Raw genomic sequence first — 23567 nt, 5'->3', positions numbered from 1 at the left:
GGCAGTCCGGCTCGCAGGCCGCCGGCGTTGTCACCCCCCGCGCTGCCCCCCGGCCCTCCCCGGCGCGCGGCCCCCCCCCCCCCCCCCCCGGGCCCGGGCTCGCGACGGCCGAGGGCCCCGTCGGCCCAATCCGAGCTGGGCGCCCGCGGCCCGGGCGCCCTCCCGCGCCGCCCCCCTCCGCACCGTCCCCGGCCCTCGACGTGGCGTCCTGCCCGCGCTTCTCTCGGCTCCCCGACCCCCTCTCCGGCCTCTCGCCCCGGCCCCCGCGCAACGCTCTCCCCCGCAGCCTGCCCTGCGCTCCCTCCCGCCCCCCCCCCGGCCCCGCGCCTCCGACGCCTCCCCCTCCACGCCCGCCCTCTCGCCTCGCCGTCCCGAAGTGGATTAATTATACGCTTTCTGTTTCTCTCCGCGCTGTTCTCCCCCGCTGCGAGCCTGCCCGCCTCTCGCTGTCCCCTCTCCCTCTCGCCCTCTCTCTGGCCCCCCCCGTTTCACGTTCTCTCTGTGTCTCTCACTGTCTCTGCCCCCCTCTATCCTTGATACAACAGCTGACCTCATTTCCCGATACCCTTTCCCCCCCTAAAAGTACAACATCTGGCCCGCCCCAGCCCGCAGACAGCCCGCCCTCCCCAGAGGATCAGAAGAGTCCCCCCCCAAAAAAAAGCCATCCCCCCGTTCTGCCCCGTCGCACATTCGGCCCCCGCGACCCGGCCAGAGCGGCGCTGGCAGAGGAGTGTCCGGCAGGAGGGCCCACGCCCGCTGTTCGGTTTGCGATTCGCAGCAGGGAGGTGGGCGGCAGCTGCGCCGGCTCCCAGGTAAGCGGCGCGGCGGGGCGGGCGGGCGCGGGCCGGGGGCGCGGGGCCGGGGGGCGCGCGGCCGGGGGCCTCGGGCCGGCTCCCCGCGGCGAGGCCCGCGCTCTCCCCGGCGCCGCGGGGAGGGGGCTGCTGGCGAGGGGCTTCGGGAGCGCCCGGGGAGGTGCGAGCTGTCTGCAGAGGCGACTTCCTGGTCGGTTTGTGGGTGCAGCGGGGTGTTGCTGCAAGTCTGTGATTTGTGCGTGGCGGGGGGGGGGGCCCTGTCCCCCAGGGTGTTGGGTAACGAGGAGGGGCGCAAGGCGCAGAAACCCACCCTGGTATGTTGACTCCGCGCCAGCAAGAGCGAAGGAGGAAAACGGGGTGGGCGGGGCCAGGATGGAAGAGGGGGCGAGTTGGCAGAAGGCTCCTAGCAGGCGCCACATTTGCAGTTGACCCCCCCCCTGCGCGCACACACACAGCCCCCTCCCTTCCCCTGTCCCCAACATTTCCACCCAGGAATCTGGGAAGAGGGGCTGGTCGGAGGCTCAGAAGGGCAGGAGCGTACAGCCCGTAGAGGCTAACTGCCCCTGCCCAGTGGGGTAGATGGAACTTTCCATACAAGGAGGTGTAGGGCGGCCCCCTCCCCCCTTCCCCCCACCGCCCTGTGCCTAGAAGGGCTGGGGGTGCAGGATGAGCCCCCCCACCCCCCGGTGCTCTGCTAAGGGATGGTCCAGAGCAAGTTGTTGGGGGTGCAGGAGAGAAGGGACTGGCTGGGGAGAGGGAGGGGCGGGAGCGAAGGGGGCGGGGGGAGTGGTCAGCGGGGAGAGGGGTGGGGGGTAGGGTGGAGCCGGGGCTGGGAGGAGCCGGCTCAGACATAAAAGCTGAAGCACTGACCAGCCTGCAAACTGGACATTAGCTTCTCCCGGGAGGCAGCCTTCCAGCCGCCGCCTCCTCCTCCAGCGCCAGCGAGCTCCTGTCCCCTGCAGGTAACCAGGGCTGTTGAGCGAGGACCCCGCTGCCCGCTCGCTCCGGCCTGCCCTGCCTCCCCGGGGATGGCCTCGGCCTCAGCCCCGCGGCCCCTCCTCTCCGCCTCTGCCCTCCTCACCCCTGCCCTCCCTCCTCCGCTGCTGGCTCACCTGGCCCGCTCCAGCGCGTGCCTCTCACCCGGCCTCTGCCCTCTGCTGGTGCTGGGACGGGACCCCACGCTAGAGCGGCCGGCCCGCCGAAGGGTGCAGCCACTAGCTGGCCAGACTGTTCTTAGAATTTGGAAGGGGGCGGCCGCGGGAGCAGCCTGGGAGACGGGCTGGGGCCCAGTCCAAGGTGGGAGGAGGTGAGCGGCTGGCACTTCACATCCTCCCGTGGAGCTGGCCTCTGCTCTGTGGCCGAGCTCCTGCCGGACTGTGCTCCCTTCTTGCTTCCCCTCCTCTCCTGCACGATTTATGGCATCAGAAACTCCCTGGGCCTAGTGCGCGGCGGCCCCGCTCCAGGCCGGGAAGGGAAGGGAAGGGGCATGCCGCTTGGTGCCCCCCGGGCCCACTGGCTGTGGAGCCTGGGAGGGGCACATCCGGGCAGGCTGCCCAGCCCCTGGCTTGGGTAGCATCAGGGTGCCACTGGGCTTGGAGGCGCCAGGCCGGGACTGTGGCCCCAGAAGGGGCCTGTACCTGGGCCTGCGGAGGGCGGCCTGCGGCTACCTGCCTGGTGGGGGGGGGACTTCCACTTTCTGGAGGGGCAGGGGCAGCTTGCCGTGTCTACACGAAGACCCGAGGCTTCCTCCGAAGCCCCCCACCCTTAAGGGGCCTGGCTAACCCTTGCTCTGGGGCCTGCAGCCTCACAGCCTGTGCAGGGGGTGTGTCCTGAGACCAGCTTCTGTTTCGGGGACTGGGGCCCAAGGACCTGGCGTCCAGCCTCCAGCTGGCCTGACTTGTTCTCTCCAGCTCCAAGGGTGGGGTTTGGTACCTCAGTGGGGAGAGGGTCTCATGATCCTCAAGGGACCTTGAGGTGCCTGGCCCTGGAGCGTGGGTGTGATGCCAGGCTTGGAAAGGAGGCTTTCGGCCTCTTTGTGTTTTGGGGTACCCAGGTCAGGCTGGAGTGGGGGACTGGGCGATTCAGAACCAGGCCCACGGGAGTGTGGTTGGCACCGTGCACTCACCACTGGATCCTTGACCTGAGCTTCGCTCAGCGGGGGGCGGGGGGTGGCCGAGAGGGTGGAAGAGGCAGTGGGGGAGGGGGAAGGGGTGGGTCGGCCGGCAGGACCCCTGCTGCTTGGGGGGGGCAGGTCCTCTGGGATGCTCCGTGGTAGGGTGGGGCTGTCTGCCATCTTGGCTGATGTGGGGAGGCCTGAGGAGTGGCCGCTGCCCTGTGCTGGTCCCGCCCCCATGACTTCATAGGACAGAGGCCAGGTTCAGTGTCCAGCTCTGGCCCCTGCAGCTCCGGGTGTGGCTGAGCCCCTGTGGTGGTGACGCTGGGGATGGTCATCCCCTTGTGAAATTGCTGACCGGCCCTTGGTGCCAATCAAAGTCGTGCTTCGCACACATCCACTCAGACCTGGGGGTCCGCGCCCGGCCTGGGCGGCGGAGCACACGTCCTTTCTGAGGTTAAAACGGTCATGTTTAGGAGGAGATCATGCTCTAAAGCGGCAGCTGAACTTGGAATTGGGAGATGGCTGGGCTGGTGTCTCAGGGAGGCCCCGGCCTGGCGGGCGGCGGGCGTGGCCCCTGGCCCTGGACTTGGCTCATGGCCTCCTGTCTCCGCCCCTAGATGCCGATGGGGGTCCCGATGGGGAAGTCGATGCTGGTGCTGCTCACCTTCTTGGCCTTGGCCTCGTGCTGCTTTGCTGCTTACCGCCCCAGTGAGACTCTGTGCGGCGGGGAGCTGGTGGACACCCTCCAGTTTGTCTGTGGGGACCGCGGCTTTTACTTCAGTAAGTAGCTCAGTGCGTCGGCACCGGGGCGGGGGGTGGGGGGGAGGGGGAGGGCGCACCCAGCAGGTGCTCCATAAATGCTGGAGTCCTCCGTACCAGTTCTCAGACGCCCATGGACACCCTCCGGGATCCCTGGCGTGGGTGGCCAGGCAGAGGGGAGCTACCGAGACTTCATGAGCACGGTGGGCACTGAAGGCCACGTTTATTGGGCACGTGCAGTGTGCGTGGGGGGCACTCACACCCCGACCTTCTTGCAACACGGGAAAAGTAGAGTGCTCTCTTTCCAGGAGAGATCATAGCAGGCGTGGTGGTGTGCAGGGCGGGCTGGAGGCGGGCCCCGCCTCCCTGCGACTTCCTGACCTGCTCTTGGGGGGCTGTGGGTACAGAAGTTTCCCACACATTGGGGGGGGGGTGAGCAGGTATTTGTGGATTATGTGACTTAACGTTTGATAGAATGGACCGGAGACCCCTAGATACAAACGCGTGTGTTGCCTGCCCCATGTGCTGGCGGTGCCGAGCCCCCGCCCGGGCTTTCAGGAGAAGCGATGAGGCCCTGCCCACAGGACAGTACTGGGGACGTGGTGCACGCCTGAGGGGTGGGCCGCAACGTGGGCTTTGGCTGCTTCTTGCGCTTCTCTCTCTCCATGTCCATCCTGGGGCTGGGTTTTCCTGAGAACTGGGCTTGCCCCCCGCCCTGTGTGGGCCCCCAGCTGGAGGAGACCTCTTCCTCAAGGGCGCAGGCTCTTGCCCTCACCTCCCAGAAAGCTGGGCCTCGGTTTCCTTACCTACAGGATGGGGAGGGGAGCATTTATCTGGATAATGGGAGGCATGGGGGAGCGGGCCCAGGCGGACCCTGAAGGTGGGGCGCCTCTGTTCCCAGCAGGGGCCCAGACGGGGTGGGGGGGGGGGAGGAAAGGTGCTGAGTGCCTCCACCCCTGCCCTGGCGCCCGTGGGCCACCCCCCTCCGCAGCCTTGGTCTCTAAAGCCTCTCTTTGAAAACCAGTCCTGCTTCTCCAGGCTTTGGAAGCCCAGTCCACCCTGGCCTCGCTGTCCCCTCTCTCTGTCCCTCTCACGGCCTCGTTTGGGGGCAGGAAGTGGCACTGTGTAGGGTCTGGTGCCCAGGGAGCGAGTCCCCTGCAAGGAGGGCTGGGACCACCCCCCCACCCGTGGGACCTCCTCCCCACTGGCGCCCGTCCTCGCCCCACCCCCCACCCCAAGGCGAGGGCCCGGACTTTTCCTTGCAGCTGACCTTGGAGCCCAAGCAGCGGAGGGGCGGGGACGACGGGAGGAAAGGGGGGCGTGGTTTCATGCAGGTCCTCACTCCTCCCCTCCCGTCTTCCCCTTCTTCTCCCATGCCTGCCTCGGCGACTCGAGGGCTACGGCCGCCCAGGGTCCTGCCCTGTTCAGGGATGGCACTTGCGTCCCAGCGTGGCCTTCAAGACAGGACCCTGCGCCCCGCATCATGGGGGGCTGGGGCCTTGGCGGGCTCACGCCTGCGCACCTTCCCCACCTCCCTGGGCAGTGGACCCTGGAGGCCGTGCCCACTGTCCCCGCGAAGAGGGAGGCGCCGCGAGGCCAGGGTGCTGGCACCCCTCCTGTGTCCTGCCCTTGCTCGCACCCTGCCTGCACGGGCCCCCCCGCGGCCGCTCTGGTGCTCAAGTGCGGCTCTCGTTCCCCCTGTGGGACTTCCAGGCAGGCCGGCGAGCCGCGTGAACCGCCGCAGCAGCCGTGGCATCGTGGAAGAGTGTTGCTTCCGCAGCTGTGACCTGGCCCTTCTGGAGACCTACTGCGCCGCCCCCGCCAAGTCCGAGAGGGACGTGTCGACCCCTCCGACCGTGCTTCCGGTAAGCCAGCCCTGGGCCGCTGCTGGGGGGTGGGGAGCCAGCTCTCAGAGTCGGGGGGGAGGGGGGGGACCAGGGCTCAGCCAGCTCCTGGGCTTGCGGACTGCCGTGGACCCCCCCACGCCAAGGACCCTGGCCCAGAGCGGCGTCCAGCAGTTCCCCGTGGGCAGGTGGGATAGCAAGCCCACCCCACCCCGGGGTGAGGCCACTGACAGGTCCACGAGGGGGGGTGCGGGTGCAGGGCGGCTGGGGGCAAGAGCCAGGAGCGATCCCCCCTTGACTGGCTGCTCCCCCCCCCCAGGACAACTTCCCCAGATACCCCGTGGGCAAGTTCTTCCAATATGACAGCTGGAAGCAGTCGGCCCAGCGCCTGCGCAGGGGCCTGCCCGCCCTCCTGCGCGCCCGCCGGGGTCGCGTGCTCGCCAAGGAGCTCGAGGCGTTCAGAGAGGCCAAGCGTCACCGTCCCCTGATCGTCCTGCCCACCCACGACCCCGCCGCCCACGGGGGCGCCTCTGCGGAGGCGTCCGCCAATCAGAAGTGAGCCAAACCGTCGTAATTCTGCAGAACGGCACCGACCACCTGGTGCTCTCCTCCTGACCGGGGACTGTTCCATCGGGTCCCGTCTCTGACATCTCTCGGTACCATTTTCCCTCTGCGGGCTCCCCCACCCCCAGCCCCCATGCCCCAACCTCCCCATGTCAGGCTCTTTTCTCCTTGGCCCTCGCCATCGGGCCGAGGGGGATCCTAGTAACATCTCTAAAAATGTACAAACTCAATTGGCTTTAAATATCCCCCCGAAACTACCCCCCAAATTATCCCCAAATTACACAACAAAAACCTAAAACTATGAACCCCCAAATGACACACATGCATGCACATCAGTCCCCTTAAAACAAATTTGCTTTTTAGAAAACACCAGAGCAGTAATTTGGCTTAAAAAAAAAAAAACACCCTAAACATATCAATTGGCTAAAAAAAAAAAATACTAAAACCAAATTGGCTTAAAAATAATTGGCATAATGAAAGAATTAGGCACCCCCCCCCTTCCATCTCTTTCCCGGGGACCTCGAGTCAGATTGGCCGCGGCTCGGGCCCCTGACCATCCAGGAGAAAGGAAGGGACCCCAGATCTGCAGTTTCGGCACGTCATTACTTTACAGCCAGCTCCGGCCCCCTTCAGGGACAACTCTGGCCGCCCTACAACAGCACAGCCCCAGCCTCGTTCTTTGCTCTGCTTCCCATCCTCGAAAATCACCATGGAGCTAGTTGGGGGTTCCCACTGAGACAGAACGAGGGGAGAACAGAACATGAAAACCAAAATTTGTGAAAATAAACTTTAATTGGCACAGACCCCATACACCCCAAATTCTTACATCTCGATCCCCACTCTAAAAAACAGGCATACCCACATCCATCCCTGCAGACACTCCCTATATGCATGCATACACCCCCTCACACACGCACACACATGCACACCCATGCACACTCACACACGCACACACACACACATGAACATATATACTCTCATGCAAACCCCTCACGCACATGCGCTCACACCCCCTCACGCACATGCACCCACACGCCCTCACATGCACACACGCGCACACAGACGGGTGAACCCAGCACGGTGCAGATCAGACCGCTTTCTATTGCCCCTTCTCCAGGAAGCTGATTGGCGATGAGGTTTTCATGTACTGCTCTCCCCTCTGGATCCCTGGGATGCGATCCTTGGGTGGGAGAGGGTGTGTCCCAGGCCTAGGTGGGCGACCCCTCTGTCTGAGAGGAGGGAGGTGCCTTTCCCCACGACCCCCGTGGTGTGAGCCCCGAAGCCCCTAGGCCCCACTAGCATCCATGCCCCCTACCATCGTGTGGAGCAAGGAACGGGTTTGGTCGGACTGGAGTGGCCTCAGCCGGAGCAAGACGTGCCCTACAAAGTAGCCTGACCCCCTGGGTGTGCTCCGTGAGAAAGACCTAGGGACCCCCAGCACACCTAGGGACCATCCTTGCCGGCCGTCTGGGGGCCTCTCAGAAATGGGGGCCTCTCAGAAATGGGAGCTCCCAGGAGGCCGGCAACGATGGTGGGGAGTGTGGGAAGTCTGGCGGTTGGAGGGGCGGGTGGGGGGCAGTGGGGGCTGGGTGGGGGGTGCTTCGGAGCAGGAGGTGGTCCTGCAGGGGTTGGAGAAGCGAGTCAGGAGTGACAAGGAGATTTGCAGAATTACGGATTGAATTAGGAGCCCAAATTGACGCCAATTGATCTATTACCCCCCTTTAATTGGTTTCTCCTGGGGCTTTTTTCCTTTTTTTTTTTTTTTTATCCCTCCTTAGCTTTTTATGCGCGCACATATCAACTTAATCTTACTCCCGTCCCCCGTAACAGGGGAGCAGTGACAAAGTAATGACGCACGAAGCCACCACCACCACCTCTGCGGCCAAGCCGCCGTCCTGCTCTCCGCCATTTATCGTCCCGAATCAGTTTTTGTTTTAATCTGTCCCTGTCGCTTGGGTTGGGTGGGGAGAGTGGGGCCTCCGTGGGGGTGCCGGCCACTGCGCCCCACGGAGCAGCCGGAAGGGAAGGGAGCGGGCCGCTGCCCGGCCTGGCCTCCGGGGACGGTGGCTGGTCCCCGGAGGTCCTGAGGGGCGGAGGAGGGGCGGGGAGGTGCCTCCTCGGTGTCTGGAAGGTGCTCGGAGGCCACCAGTATTGGGGCCCCTGGCTGGCTCGGGCCGGCCAGGGGGGAAGGGGTTGCAGGTGTGTGAGTAGAGGGGCTCCATCGGGCTGGAGCACGTGGCCGCCTTCCTTGCACTTGGGGAGCCCTCCCCCCACCCCTCGGTGACACCTTGCCCGCCTCCTCAGCACCCTGTCTTGTCCTCAGGAAGCTCGGAGCTCCGCGGGGCATCCTGGGGGCCAGGCAGGGTTGAGGTCCGGGAAGTGGGGAGGTCAGGAGGGTGCAGGCCCCGCAGAGCAAGAGAGCCGGCAGAAAGGTCCATCGACTGGGGTTGCTTGGGCCCCGAGGCCCGAGGGTCTGGCGACACCGAAGCAGCCACCATCTCGGCGCCTAGGGCTGTGTCAGGGACCCGGGCGGCTGGAGGTTTACCTCACCCCCGCTTCTGCCTCCAGTGCAGTCCCCCTGAACGACAGCCCGACTAGCATTCTAGAGGCCTGAGGCTTCTGGGCCCCGGTGACAGGGCGGGCACGACCCTGGGGGCGGTCCGTGCCAGTCCGCCAGAGGCACAGAGGGCCCTTTGGCAGGCGTCCGGGGAATGGGCCATTCGGACCATTGGATAGAAACCCAAAGAGCCAAATTGTTGTAATTGGGACCCAGATTGGCCTGAGATCCAAAAAGACTCGGAGGCACCCTAAATTGTCCGCCCGTCCTGCCGGACGCCCATCCCGCCCAGTGTTACGTTCTGCCTCCTTCGGGATGGGCGCTCCAGGGCCGCCTGCTAACGCTCCTCTGTGTCCCCCTGTGAGCAGCTCTCCGAGGGTCCTCAGCCATCCTGACCCGGGCCCCCCATCTGACCTCCTGAGCCCCTGCTGTGGCTGTCCATCTTTTCTCCCTCACCCACTGTCTTCAGCAGGACCCCCTCTTGGGTCCCCCCGTGCCATCACCTGAAGACCCCCACGCGCTGAGCACCGGATTCATCTCGCCTGCTGCCCTGGTCCATCTGGCACTGGCTGGTGCCGGCCTCCACTCGACCCCTTTAACATGCTGATATTTCTGGCAAAACTCATTGCTTGGGTTTTGTCTTTAACGTTTATCGCTTGCAATCCCAATAAATCATTCAAATTCACCTTGTTCTGAGTCCTCTGTTCCTTCGCTGGTGCACGGGGTCGAGGACGGGGCCGAGGGAGGGGGGCCGCTGGGGGTGCGGACGCCCCTCTGCTCCACCGCAGCTCAGATGCCAAGTCAGGGCAGCCTGGAAGCCTGCAGGCTTTCGGCGGCAACCGTGCCCTTCTGCATGGGGCCGGGGCCCTGGGACCCTCTCGGTGCCCCATCCTCAGAGATGGCGTGCCCTGCTGTGAGGACTGGCTCTGAGGGGAGGGCTTGCAGGGGCCACTGAGGAGAAGGGAAGTGTCTTCCCTGCCAGCCCCAGGGACCTCTTCCAGCCTGGGGGTGCGTGCCAGGGGCCCACTGGGTTCCAAAAAGTTCTGGAAACTAGCTGTTGCTGGAGATGGGGGGATGCGTGTCACCTGCCTGCCCGGCTGTGCGCACACAGGCTCACACTCCCCCAAGACAGAGGCCACAGCAGATGCCTCCTCCTCAGCCCTGCGCCACGCGCCCTGATTGCTCTGGCCTCTTACCTTAGGGTCCCTGGGCTGGTAAGAAGGTAGCAAAGCTGGCATCCGTGTTGCTTGAGGCCTCGGCCGGTCGCCTCCCTGCCCGCCCCCAAGCCCTGGGTGCAAAGGCGTGCCGTTGTGGGCAGAGGGGCGGCAGGGGCGGGCAGCATTCGGCTGCAGGCCCAGGGCTCTCAGGCCTGCCTGGGTTGGGGGAAGGCCTCCCGCCCTGCAGCCCACCCTTCTTTCCATTTCTGGTAGTTCCTGGCCTGGTGCTGGGCCCTAACAGGCTCAAAGCCTGTCCTCCACGGTCTCGAGTGTGCCCACGCTCGTGAGCTCTCTAAGCAGAGGGACCAGGGGGCTGCCTGGAGGAGGCAGAACCAGCTTCCAAGGATGAGGAAAAGAGCAAGTTGGGTGGGGATCACCATGCCCACCTTGGGGGCTGACGGAGGCGAGGCTGGGGGCCCAGGTGGGGCAGAGGGCCCAGGGCCCAGCAGCACAGGCACATCCTGCCCGTCCCGCCTACCCCGGAGACCAGGTCAGAGCCTGTTTCCCACCCGCCCCCGAAGATTCCCTGCAGCCCTGCCTCGTTCACCACCTCCCCCTCCGGGACCCTCGGGGCGCTGGGCTCAGGGCCTCCTCTCCTCCTGGCTCTGGGCAGCCCAGGCCCTCTCCAGCTGCCCTCCCCCACACCCCAGGCCCTCCCTTGCCGCCTCCTGTCCCTCACTGCAGCCCAGCCCCCCTGCACCCCTCCCGAGACCCCCTTGACCTCCCCTGAGCTCCAGCAGTGCCCCTGCGTTAGCCCCGCCCCCTTCCACCCCCAGGGCTGATGCAGCCCGCACCCCAATCTGCTTGGCCAGCTGAACCCCAGGTGTGCTGGGCTGCCCGGCTCTGCTTATTTCCCCTCCCCTGCGCTGTAAACTCTCAGCTCATCCTGGGGCTTCATTCATTCATTCATTCATTCATTCGTTCATACATGTGAACCAGCATTTTCATTTGCAGGGCACCCCAAGGCTCAGTGTCCCGGAGAGAAATGTTGAGGTCCCGTGGAGAAAGTCACTTTGGAGTGCAGGCCTGGAGGAGGTGGGGAGCATGGGGCTCTTCTGGAAGGAGGAGTGGAGAGGGACTTGGGGAGTCCGGGGTCAGGGAGGGAGGCCAGGCTGCAGCAGGAAGAGGGGCCAGTGTGAGAGATGAGGTCAGCAGCAGACCACTGTCACTCATTCAACCAGCATTTACGGATTCCCTCAGCAGTGGGCTGAGCACAGGCCCCCCCAAAACATGTGCCCACATCCTGACCCCTGGAGCAGGTGTCCGTGAAGGACAAGCTCATCCGGGACTTGGGGTGAGCCTCCGTCCATCCACAGGTGCCCATGTGGGAGAAGGGAGGGGCGGACAGGCGGGGGGGCGGTGGAGCCCAGGAGCTGGGGGGTCTCGGCCCTGGGACACTTCAGTCTGGAGAAGCTGACTTTGGACTCTGGCCTCCAGAATCGGGAGAGAGTGGCTTCCGTCCTCTGAGCAGCCCAGCTTGTGGTCACTTAGGAAAATTACATGAGGAGACACCTGCCCTGACTCGGTCCCCGTCCCTGTGCTGAGGATGCTGCAACGAGCACGGCGGGTGGCCGAGCCCGCCCCGGGGGAGCCCCCACCGGCCGAGCCACCGCCCAGGCCGTGCCCGAGCGCCTGCCTCCGGAGGTTTGTGCTCAGCTTGGCCCCCAACTTGTGGGGCCCAGATGGCCTTTTACAGCATGAGACCAGGCCCGCTTCTGCGCCTTAGTCCCCTGGAAACAAGCAACATCCTCATGATGACTCTGCATCTGGGCGACTCACAAGCATGTTCCTGCCTCAGGGCCTTGGCACATGCTCCCTGCAGACACCTGCCCGGGTCACTCCTTACACGAAACTATGTCGCGGCACCCACTCAGGGAATCCTGTCCTCAGTGCTCTCATGAGGACAATCCGTGCTTGCGTGTCGCTCAACTACAGGCTGGATGCAGAGGGGACGCTGGATCCTGGCCGTGAGGGTTCGGAAGGAGGGGTGCCATTTGCTAAGCTGGAGACGCAGACTTACTCTCTGGGCTGCTGGCCCCACTCTGGTCTCCATCTGGCATTCTCACCAAGCTGCAAAATGGCACCTGCTCTGGCCTGCTGAGCTCCCTCAGTGTGCTGCAGAGCCCTGACCAGTGCGCTCATGGCCACTGCTCACCCACCCCAGGCTCCCCTGCCCTCCCCCGACCCCATGTCTGGTGGACGAGATGGTGGACCAGGCCCATGGCTCCTCCAGCCACCGGACGCCACCGCTGCCCAGCTCCAGTCTCCGACGCGGCTACCCTCCATGTGCTCTCCCAGCCTGCAGGACACCACTCTCCCCTCAGGACCCTGCATGGCCCCCATGGGCCACTGGGTAGAGTGCAAACCCGAGGCCAAGCTCTCCCGGGGTCTCCAGCTCCTGGCACCCATAGTTCTTCGGTCACGCAGCAAACCTCCCCTCACCCCCACCCCCAGCTTCTCCTTTACACATGCCAGCTGCGATCTCCTCAGCCCTTTGGTATCTGCTCCTACCCTGGTAGCCACGCCCCTTCAGCACCCCTGCCGCTGCTCTGTGCGGCCGGCCGCCTCCCCCTGCCCAGATGAGCAGGGAGGCAGGTGCTCCATCGTGGCCACCCGCGTGGGGCAGGCTCAGCGCAGAGCTGGCCAGCAAGGCCCGGAAGGGCTCCATCACGCCCGCCTTTGGGGGCCCCTCACCCGCCTGCTCTCCCTCTGCTTCCTGGAGGCCTCGCCGCCTTGGACCGCCCGCCTGGCTCTGGCCCCCGGGCCTCAACCCCAGCAACCTGTGTCTGCCTGCCTGGCCGGTTGCGGCTCCCAGGGTCCTCACTCCACCCCACCTGGGCCCCGCACGCAGCTGGTGCCCCCTCACACGTGTGCCCAGGTCGGGGGGCCATGCAGGGGGGATGGCGGCCTCAGGCTTCCCAGCAGCCCCCAGCCTCTCTCCCTGTTCCCAGCCCCAGCCGGCCCGGGCCTCAGCCGGCCGGGAACCAAACAGAAAATGCCTGTTTATGCCAGTTACGCCGAAAGCAAAACAGTTTGTGGTTTGTGACCCAAATTTTTTGCCTTTTTTTTCAGAACATAACAAAGCTCGAGACAACTCCCCCCCCCCACCCCCCCAGGCAGACAGAAACGATCTGTTTACACTGGCTGCAAAACATTCCTGGCCCGCCAGCCAGGCCCTCTCCCCCAGGCCGTGCCCTCAGCGCTGAGCAGTGGAAGGGGAGCAAGGGGAGCCCGCAGGGGTGCAGGGGCCTGCGGAGGGGGAGGCAGGAGGGGCCACAGGCTGGGCCAATCAGGGTGCTTGTCCGTGTAGCCGGACCGGGGAGGAGTCCTGGATGCATCTCCACACGGTGCCCCCCCAGGGTCCCTCACCTGCGTCTGCCCTGAGCCTCCGCGCCCCACCCCTTCACACAGGTACCAGGTCCCCGGGCCACCACCCGCCTGCCTGCCTGCCCCCCTTCCTCCCTGTCCCACAGGCCCCCCTGTCCCAAGGCCCACACCTCCTGGCCCAGCTCAGCCACGGAGCCCACGGGGGGCGGCACGTTCCCTGCCCTGGGAGCTGGCATCCCACCGGTGTAGCTGGAGTAGCAGGTGTAGACCCTGGGATCCCAGATTCAGGGAGAGCAAGGTGGGGCCCCTCCCCCCAGGACTCACTGGGGCCAGGCTCTTGCTGGAGCCCAAGAGTGGGCGCCAGGTGGGACCTCAAGGTGCCCTGGCCAGAAGGAGGGACCCGGCCCCTTTCCGTTCAGACCGTCCCCGGGCCTGTCACATTCTCTGGGGCCCCCTACCCTCCTGCAGCCCCGCCTGTACCTCCTCTTGCCTGCTCGTCTCCCCATCACCCCTCCTTTCTGTCTTGGCTGCTCTCTGCCCCCCTGCACTGCCTCATGCCTCAGGCTGGGTGCCGCGGAGCCAGAGGCTAAGAAGAGGGAATCCCTGGGCCAGGGCACCCCGGAGACGTCCCCTCCTGAGAAAGACCACCAGACTGCATCTGAATGGTGCATAGGAGCTGGAAAGGCATTGTGGGCGGAGGGAACAGCAGGGACACTTTTGGAACGAGCTGCCCTTTGCGAGAACAAGGCACAGGTGTGCGTGCGCGGAGAGGGACACACATGGTGGCCACGGGCCAAGGGCCCTGAATGCCGAGCCAAGAAGATGAACCTGACCTTAAGAGAGCTCTGGGCAGCAGGGAAGGATGTTCAAGGGGAGAGTGAGCCACTCAGATGTACATTCTAGAAAGACACCAAGCCTGGGGCGAACTGAAGCCTGAGGGTTAGCAGGGGTGGAGGGGGCGGAGCAGGGTGGGGAGGCACAACAGCTAGGAAGTCCCGGCTTGTGCGCCCATCCCCCCCCCTCGCAACCCCAGGGGGCAGGTCCCAGCTCCCAGTGTGGGGGTGGGGGTGGAGGCAGGCCCTGGGCACAGCCCCGCCCTGCTCCCCGTGGGGCTGGTGGCCCCCACCCCCTCGCCTGGCCAGAGCATCATTTTGGAAGGTCTGCACCTCTGCTTCCCTCTCCCCTCCTTGTCATCCCTGGCCTCCCCTCGATCAGGAACAGATGTGTCTCTGGAGCAGGAATTCTAGCTATTTGGTTAACCAGTCACTCAAGGGAGTTTCTGATAAGGCGATCTGGTTCTCAGCAGAGCCAGTGAGGGGGGGAGCGAGGGCAGGGACTCCCCCCACCTTCCTTGCACCAGGGGCCTGGGATCCCGCCAGCTGGCCCCTCTGGGGAGGACTGGCAGCTCCTGTGGTGCTGAGGTGTCCCGCAGGGTGGGCGCAGGCTCAGGGGGCCACATCTCCCCCTCCCCCGCCCCCAACCTGGGCCCAGCCGAGCTGCACCCTCCACAGCGAGAGGTCCCGCCTCCCAGCCCTCCATCCGATCCCTCCTTCCTCATTTCCCCAGCAAACAAGGCCCTGGAGCCACGGAGGTGAGGAAGGGTCCCTGCCTGCCCTCAGGACAATCAGACGTCACAGTGAAGGAGGGCTGCTGCGTCCTCTCAAAGACAGAGCACTGACGACACAGGTGGTACCTTTTCAAAGTCTTTAAAGATGCAGGCGGGGGACCAACCGCTTGGGGCTCCTCACCTGGGGCCCTGGTCCTGGTTCCCTCTAGGTTGCCCCCCCAAAAAACAACAACAACAGCTGACTCTCTGCTTAGGCAGGCCCTAAAGCAGACCATACCCGCTTGGACCTTGGGGGTGGCACCCCCCGGAATCAGTCGCTCAGATCTGCCCCTTTGGGTCCCTGGTTCCCCAAAGCCCAGCACAGCATCTGATCATGTTCTATTCCATTCACAGCCCCAGGCTGCTGCGGCCACTTTGATCCTTGCACACTCAGCTCTCACCTCCCAGCCATGGACCCCAGTACCTAGCCCAGTACCTGGTGCAGAGTATAGACTCATGTGGGTTCCGTGAAGGCGGAGATGGGTGAAAGGGTGGATGGGTAGATGTACATAAGTGTATATGTACATACACATGTGTACGTATGTAGAGATGGGTAGATGTATGGATGGGTGTACGTATGGAGGGATAGGTGGGTGGATGGAGGGGTAGGTAGAGGTATAGACGGTTATGTGTGTGGATGGATATGTAGATGGAGACAAGACAAGTGCAGGAAAACCAACATCTACCTGTGTTGTCACCTAAGATTGTCCCACTGGTGAGTGAGGGAGAACAGAGACTGAAATTTATGGAATGTGTATTCACATAGAAATTCTAAGTGCTGACTCAAATTGTAATATATCCTGCTTTTAGAGTCTGGAATGTAATGTGGGTTGAAAGATATGTGTTGATTAAATGGGATTTAAAGATCTCGTTTAAGCAAACACGAATCTGGAAATTGTCTCCAAGAGATCTAAAAAATCGAACATGCAGATAAACAGGTTGCTAATCGAAAGTCACAAAAATCTTACCCTAGAAAAAGGCACAGGGCCCAGAGAGTTTTATAGGCAAGTTTCTTTTTTATGTTCAAGATCATTCTTATACAAAATGTCTTGAGCAGAATAGATGGACACGATTCCAATCCATTCTCTGTGTCTATATAACCCTGATGCCAAGGCCTGATCATGATGGCACAAAAGGAAGAAAAACCACAGACCGAGTTCACATGTGAAGATAGAGGCAAAATTGTAAATAAAAGAATTAGCAAATTAAATCCAGCACTGTATTGAATTAAAATAATAATACACCATGACCAACAAGTAGACTTTACTTCCAAGAACGCAAGGATGACTCAACATTAAGAAATCCATTAATATCATCATATGAACAGGCCAAAAGAAGAAAAACCATATGATAATGTTGACAGGTGCCAAAAACATATTTAATAAAATCTAACATGCACTTCCAGCTATAAAGCGTGTTTAATAGGTTAGGAATAAAAAGAGACTTCCTTAACATGAGAGAATATTTATTGCCTCCTACCACCCTCTGTCTCACCCTGTGTCCTGTCACTTTCTGAGATGACTCTCTTCATCAACCTCGAACATTCCTGTAGCGGAATTCAATAGATACTTTCTTCTTCATCGGATGTGGGCCCTCAGGAGCGTCTGCTGCTGCTGACCCTACCCCCATCCCCATCCTGAAACTCCTCTTGGTTCTAAGTATGGAGTATGTTTCCTCTATGGACTGTTTCTAACGGATCAGCCCTCCCGCGGATAACAACCTTAAACCCTGGACAACAAACAGATAAAAAACTACCCAATGGCTCTCGAGAGTCACCAAAAGTAGTTGTTTTGGGAAGGATGGTCACAGTATGGTGTAGGCATCTCAAGTCCCGGTAGAAATCCTGCCATCTTTTGGGATGGAGGGGCCAGGAGATGGAGCCTGGGGCCTTTGAGGTCGCTGGAGACTGCGACGGGAATCCCCAAAAGAGGCAGAGAAGGGGACACCCCAAATTCTGCCCCTGTTGCTGGCACGAGGCAGACTGAAAGCAGTCTGGCTTGAGATTTGAGCCACCGCTTCCCACGAGTGACACAGTGTTTGCAGACGGAGCCTCTTCAAGCCAGTAACTGGCACACATACATCAGCACTCTGGAGAAATGCCACGCACCAGGGTCTGCACAGCAAGACGTTCACAGAGTCCGGGGCACAGTCCAAAATGACATGGCATACGTGAGGGTCAGAAGCACGTGCCTTCCTCCCAAGGGAGAGGACAGTTAACCAAGGCCAAGTCTGAGGACCGGATGTCAGAATCATCAGACAGAGACTTGAAAGGAGGTCTCGGAACTGCGCCCATGAAGATAAAGGAGAACATAGTCACGATGAATGAAAAGACAGGAGATTTGGGGAGACAAAGAGCAGATATTAAAAATATCTCAATGGATGGTAAGAGCTGAAAAATACAATCTCCGATATAAACAAAAACTATTGGATAGATTAGTATCAGAACGGAGATGACCACAGAAAAAGCCTGTGAACTTGAAGACGGGTCAATAGAAGTCACTTAACATGAAGAAGAGAGAAAAAAACTTGAGAACACAGAACAGAGACTCAGGTTATATGGATGGTGTTAAACATCTAAGATCACCGGGGACTCAGCTGGGCAAGGGTGGGAGAAGGGGAAGAAAAAATATTCAAGAAATATGACTAAATATTTCTCACATTGGTTACAAACAACACATTCAAGAAGTTCAATGAGACCAGGGGCACCTGGGTGGCTCTGTCGGTTGAGCGTCTGACTCTTGATTTCGGCTCAGGTCGTGATCTCGTGGATTCTTGAGTTTGAGCCCTGAGTCAGGCTCTGAGCTGGCAGTGCAGAGCCTGCTTGGGATTCCCTCTCTCTTCCTCTCTGCCCCTCCCCTGCTCTCACACACTCTCTCTCTCAAAATAAATAAATAAACTTAAAAAATAAATTGAAAAAAAAAGAGGTGCAGTGAAAACCAACTCAGATCAATTGGAAGAAAATCAGGTTTAGGCACGTAAATTTTTTTTTTTTTTTTAATTTGAGAGAGAGAGAGAGCACACAGGGCTCAAAACCATGAACCACGAGATCATGACCTGAGCCAAAACCAAGAGATGGACACTTAACGGACTGAGCCCCCCAGGCACCCCCAACGGAGATGGAAACTAAGAAGGGAAGCCTTTAAAGGAGAAAACAAGTCTTCGTCCAATAGGAACCGATGAACCGAATATCAACTACTCACCAGAAAGGACGGGAGATGTTCTTTATCCACACGCTTCTCTCCAGGCTCCTGTGGCCCCTGCATCCAGTTTGCTTGTCTGTCTTGTTTGCTCTGTTCTGTTCTGTTCTCTCGTCTCCCTTTCGCCCAGTGTCGCTGGGCCTTGCCCCGAGCTGGGCGTCTTCCCCCTCCCTTCCTTGGGCTTCTGCGCGGGGCTGAGAGCCTCCAGGCCACAGCTCCAGTGATCCCACACATCCCGAAAACCCCCGAACGTGGACCCCTGACTCCACTTGCCTGTGGTCGGGAGCACGGATCCCACGCGTGGGCTTCCCCTGGGCTCCCTATCTCAAGGAATGACTGTCCCCGCTGTGTGGCTGCTCTGGCCAGGGTTCTGGGCGTTGGAAACCGCCTCTCTGACCTCACACCTCCTGACGCCCGGCGTCTGGTCAGTCTTACTACGTACGTGGCGGGGTCTACCGGTGGGGGCCACTTCATGCTCCCTGAGGACATCTGTGCCAGCATTCACTCCCCAGACGAGGGGAGGCTGTGTCCCCATTTTACAGATGGTCAACTGAGGAAGGCAGACACCCACCAGAGGCCGTCAGTGGCTCCCCAGTGCCCCGCGTCAGGCTTCTCTGGGCATCGGCGCGCAAGCTGGCAAGCTGCCTGCCCCGGGGGCTCACCGTCTGGAGGCAGAGACTGACAGCTAACAAGGCATTTAATGAGCCGATTACATAATTATGGGCTGCAGAGAATAACAGGGCTCAGGGGCCTGCGCGGCTACCCTCCCCACGCCCCTGAGGCTGCGGGCGGCTAGGTCTTCCCAACACCCTGGGCTGGGGTGAGGCAAGTTTGTGGGCCCGTCTCTGACTCGGCTGGGACGGGGGCAGGTGCAGGGGCGGCTTCACTCTCTCCCTGCCCCCAGGCCGGGCGGCCTCAGAGATTGCTCCCAGACACAGCCCCGGGGACGGCTCGTCTCCCCTCATGTTGACCTGAGGCCGGGGGAGAGCTGTCCCCAAGCCAGGGTCCCAGCCCCGCAGCCGTCCGTGGGCCAGCCAGTTCCAGGGCGGGCCCGCGGGCCTCTGTGGTGGTGGGTGAGTTCAGCTCTCGGGCCCAAGCGGGCCCGGCCTCACGTCCAACCCTGAGCGACATCCCGCCGTGGATGCAGAGGTAGACAGAACCCGGTTCTCCTGGGCCCTCCCGGGGCCCTCTCCTGCCGAGTGAGAATTGCCATCGCGTTTCTGCAGCTCATGGCGTAGAGGGGCCAGGGGGCTCCTCCCCCCCTGCCCCCGCCCCGTGCACACTCTCCCGGATAATCCCGACATCCTGGGACACAGGCTGTGTCATCACCAGGCCCGTCGTCCAGGTGAGACCAAGTCAGGAGCAGGAGAGCAGGGGAGCAGCGGGTCACTCGAGGCGCCAGGCTGGGACATGCTCTGGCCCCTCCCTCGGCCCCCAGGAATGGTGCCAGCAGCTCGGAGACGGCGGGTGCAGAGGGAGGGAGGCGTGTGCCCCTGCGCCCAGGCTCCCCTCTCCTCTGTGTCGGGGGCAGCAGGTCTCCGCTGGAGCCATGGAGGCGATGGCTGGGCCAGGCGGGCCCGCCCGTGCCGGCCGCGGGCCAGGGCAGGGCCACATCTGTTTTGGGGGCTGGACCAGGGCCCTCCCGCCAGGGCTGGGCTCCCTCTGCTTGCATCACACGCGCCGGGGCCTGCATGCCCAGTGACGAGGGGCCAGCGCTCTGCGTGTTCCTGTCCCGCGGGTGGCCGACGTTGGCTGGCACTGCCGGGCGAGAGTGTCTTCCAGGTCCCGCCGCACACCAGTTTCCTGGACCAGAGGGGGCTGCCGTGGGCTGGAGCGTTCCACCCCTCCCCTGGCCTGGGGGCTCCGGGGTGGAAAGCAGTGCTCTGGGGCCTCCCGGGTGGGGAGACCCCTGGGGGGTTCAGGGGCTCTTAATCCTGGAAATTGCTGCCCACTGTGGGCTCCATGGGAACTTCTTACGCCAGCCTGGGGTTTCAGGTCTGATTCCCAGTGACATTTTAGGAAGCTGGTGACGGTGCGCTGGGCACAGGCAGTGGCCTGGGGTGGGCCCGTCGCCGGGAGCCGTGCTCCCCCCCCGACTCAGCTTGTAATTAGCAGAGAAGCAAAGGCTTTGCTCTCAGCGGTTCACCAGGGGGTCAGGAGAATTCCTGGGACCCATGGAGTCCCGCGGCTGCCAGGTCTGGGGTGTGGGGCTCATGGGGCAGCAACAGGCATGCGAGGGAGATCTCAGGAGGCGCTGCCAGCCCCCATGATGAGGAGATAATTGGCTGCCAAGGCAACCTGTCCTGATGGGGGGTGTAGGGGGATGCCCAGGGGACACCCACACCCTAGTTGGGGGGAGCCAGGACTTTTGGGGGTGCTGAAGGGGCTCTAAGTTCCTCTAGGCCAGGCTGGTCAGGGAGGGCTCCCTGGAAGAGGAGAGACTCAGCAGGAGGAGCGTGCAGTGGGGACAGAGAAGGGGGCAGCTCCCCGACCTGGACCGCTTATACAGGGGTGTCAGCTGGGCTGGGTTCAGGGCCGGGGCTGGAGTGGGTCCCCCCAGGCGTGGGGTGTGCTCGGAGCAGGAGCTGGGGGCTGGGACCTGGCCCGGCAGCCGGTTGCACTTGGGAATGTCCTTGAGGAAGCTGAGGCGTCAGCGGTTCCGTGAGCTCTAGGCCAGCAGGACGTCTCCCGTGTCCTGTGCGAGAAGCGCGCACTGGCCACGCTGGACAGATACAAGCCCACCGTGGTCTTGGAGAAGAGCGGCGATCCCATGGCCTCTGGGGAGTGGCGGGGGCTTTGTTGCCAGGGATCATGCTGGAACTTCCAAGCAAATAGCAGGACTTTGGGAGCCGGCCCCTCGGGAGGAGAAGACGGACCAGCATGCGCTTCCCTGCAATAAACCCTTCACTTGGAATTTCTAGATTCGCAGGCAAGTTGCGAAGGCGGCAGGGTGAGCTCCTGAAACCACCGCCCCCCCCGGTGCCCCCCACCAGCGCCTCCGTCCCCGCAGGCGCTTGCAGCATCACGGGGCTGGCGCAGTCCCGATCCAGATCCAGCCCCGCCCTGCGCCTCACGACGTATCTTTCTCCAGCCCCCTCCCTCGTCAGCCACCAAAGGGCCTCACGTCCCAGGCTGCATCGCTCTCTAAGGGAACGGCCACGTGTGGAGGTTTGGTGTCACATTATGTGCACCGGAGAAGGCCGTGGCCTCGGTGCGCGGGGACCGAAGGCCGTGGTGCGGACGCGTGGCCGGGATCGCTCGTCTCCAGCGCCACGGAGATTTGCGGAGCGTAGAGCAATGCCCCTCTGTGTCCCAAAATAAAAAATAAAAAAATAATTTACATTAATATGCAGTATATGATTACTGTTGTAACTTTTCATTTATTTAAAATGTTTTTTTAATTTCTAAAATGTAACTATTAAAAATCAAGTCCACATCTTCGTTTTAACTTCATGGTAAATCCCAGGAGCGGCACCCCTACAACCCCACAAGCTCTTTGGGGTCCCCAATGAGCCGAGCAATGTAATGGGATCCCCAGGCAAGAGTGACAGAGAAGGGAGGTCACGGAGCCTGGGCCTGGTCAGCCAGGCCTGCGGTCAGTCCCTGGCATGTTGCTTAGCTTTTCTGTGCCTCGGTTTCCCTAGGTGGCAGGCAGACACAGGAGCGGGGCTCGCGCAGGGTGGGCTCGGAAACAGTTGGTGCTCCATAAAGTGGCAGGTGGTAAGTGCGTCACAGAACAGTGGCGAACAGCCTCAGACGAGGATAAAACCAGCGGGTTTGTAGGAAAATTGCAGGAGGGGCACCTGGCGGCTCAGTCGGTTAAGCGTCCGACTTCAGCTCAGGTCATGATCTCACGGTTCGTGGGTTTGAGCCCCGCGTCGGGCTCTGTGCTGACAGCTCGGAGCCTGGAGCTGCTTCGGATTCTGTGTCTCCCTTTCTCTCTGACTCCCCCACTCACACTCTGTCTCAGTCTCTCTCAAAAATAAATGTTAAAAAAGTTAAAATTAAAAAATTTTTAAATAATAATAAAGACCCTTGTCTCCCAAATCTGGGTCAGAGAGACTCATCTTCCCACAGTATTAGCAGGGTGGAGTCAGGGTCCCCCACCCAGGGAGATTTAGGGTGCCCCCCTGTGCTCTGATCCTGAGATTCAAGACGGGGGTCAGGCTTAGTGCAGACCCCTGCATCTGAGTGACCGTGGGCAGGTGCTCCCCTGCGTCCGAGAGACCGTGGGCAGGTGCTCCCCTGCGTCCGAGAGACCGTGGGCAGGTGCTCCCCTGCGTCTGAGTGACCGTGGGCAGGTGCTCTGGGGGCGGCCGGGTGTGGACACAGGGGCCATGGTACCCTGGGTCTGTTAGCAGACCCGGAAGCTCCACTCCTGGAGTGGGGCCTCCCGGAAGCTTCAGGAACCGCTCTGTCCACAGAGGAGCCTGGAGGCCCACTGGTGCCCCCCCCCACCTGGCCTGGGCCTGGAGGGACCTTGCCTCCCAGGCCCCCACAGGACTTGTCCCTGAGCCGCGGGGTCTCTGAGCCCCAAGACCAAACCTCTTGTCTGAACGGACTCATGTTTCTAACTTCTGAGTCGAAGGGTAACAGACACCCGGAGTGCGGCCCGCCCCCTGTGGCCCAGCCCCTGGCTCAGGCCCAGGCCCTCCCACGGGCTTCGGTGGCACATCTGCTCAGCCGTCCCCACTCGCGGCCGCTTCACAAGCACCTGGGGCTCCACCCTGGGGCCTGCCGCACGCTGAGCATTGAACGAGGTGTGTCTGACGGGCCCCAGCACCACTGCCTGGCACGCAGTCCCCGCCAAGGGGGGCCCAGCCCCTGTCTCCATGGGGCTTTGAAAGGGGGTGTGGGGGACAGGCAAGGTGGCCCTGTCATTCTGCCCAGGGCTTCTGGATGCGAACCTTTCTTTGCATGCTCCCATTAACAGGGAACTCACTGCTACCCGAGGCTGACTGTTGCCTGCTGGCCGCTGACCTCAGCTGTCCTAGAAGCCCACTTGCCCCCCGCTGCCCATGCAGGGGCCTCCCTAGGGGCTTGGCCAAGGCTTTGTGCTCTCAGCTGCACACACCTCTGACTTGGGCTCCCCTCGAACCTCCCCCTTAGCCTGTTACAGCCTTTCCCCTCCCCCCTCACCTCTACCCAGTCCGGGATTGAATCCGACCACATCCGCGCGCAGGGAAAGCAGGTCGGTGGCTGGGCTGCCGGGCCCGGGCTGGCTCTGCGGACCGCCGCCCCCGGCCGGCTTGCGGGAGGCCTGGCCTGGACCAGCCGCGCACCCGCCCCACTGGCCGCACGAGGGGCCCCAGCCCAACCTCGCGTGCCCTCGGGCGGTTGGTGTTCGGGGGCCCCGCGGCAGCCCATGGGCCAGGCGCTGAGAGCCCACCTCCACCAGACAGCCTGGGGTCCCCCAGCCAGGCCCAGGCCAGGGCCCCGCTGCCGCTTCCCTGCAAACCTTCGCGGCCGGCTGTCTCCACGGCCCCTGCCCCGGGGACCCCAGCCCAGCCCGGCTCCTGGGGAAACCCAGCTCCTCCTGTTTGTGTCAGCGACCCGGCCGCCTTCCTG

General features: G+C 62.3%; 1 protein-coding gene across 3 annotated transcripts; it reads left to right on the top strand.

Annotated features, from left to right (window-relative positions):
- Positions 1–23: 23 nt before the first annotated feature.
- Positions 24–9337, top strand: IGF2 (insulin like growth factor 2). 3 transcript variants are annotated; one of them, XM_039223694.1, is made up of 4 exons: positions 24–812; positions 3546–3708; positions 5392–5552; positions 5851–9337. In XM_039223694.1, exons 2-4 carry the CDS (start codon positions 3546–3548, stop codon positions 6088–6090), a joined length of 564 nt encoding a protein of 187 aa, XP_039079625.1. In that variant the 5' UTR covers positions 24–812; the 3' UTR covers positions 6091–9337. The 3 variants fall into 3 exon arrangements, with proteins under 3 accessions (XP_039079625.1, XP_039079626.1, XP_039079627.1); XM_039223695.1 differs by having other exon boundaries at positions 26–812; positions 5401–5552; XM_039223696.1 differs by lacking the exon at positions 24–812 and adding an exon at positions 1668–1774.
- Positions 9338–23567: the final 14230 nt, after the last annotated feature.

Source organism: Hyaena hyaena, unplaced genomic scaffold, assembly GCF_003009895.1.
Source record: "Hyaena hyaena isolate Hyena2069 unplaced genomic scaffold, ASM300989v1 scaffold_1418, whole genome shotgun sequence".
Classification (NCBI taxonomy): Eukaryota; Metazoa; Chordata; class Mammalia; order Carnivora; family Hyaenidae; genus Hyaena; species Hyaena hyaena.
This window is presented reverse-complemented; position numbering and strand designations above follow the sequence as displayed.

Bases quoted from the DNA above. Each gene is read 5' to 3' on its own strand.
- IGF2 (XM_039223694.1), top strand. From the start codon at position 3,546: ATGCCGATGGGGGTCCCGATGGGGAAGTCGATGCTGGTGCTGCTCACC. The intron at 3,709-5,391 runs GTAAGTAGCTCA...TTCCCCCTGTGG, and splicing joins GGACCGCGGCTTTTACTTCA to GACTTCCAGGCAGGCCGGCG. The intron at 5,553-5,850 runs GTAAGCCAGCCC...CCCCCCCCCCAG, and splicing joins CCCCTCCGACCGTGCTTCCG to GACAACTTCCCCAGATACCC.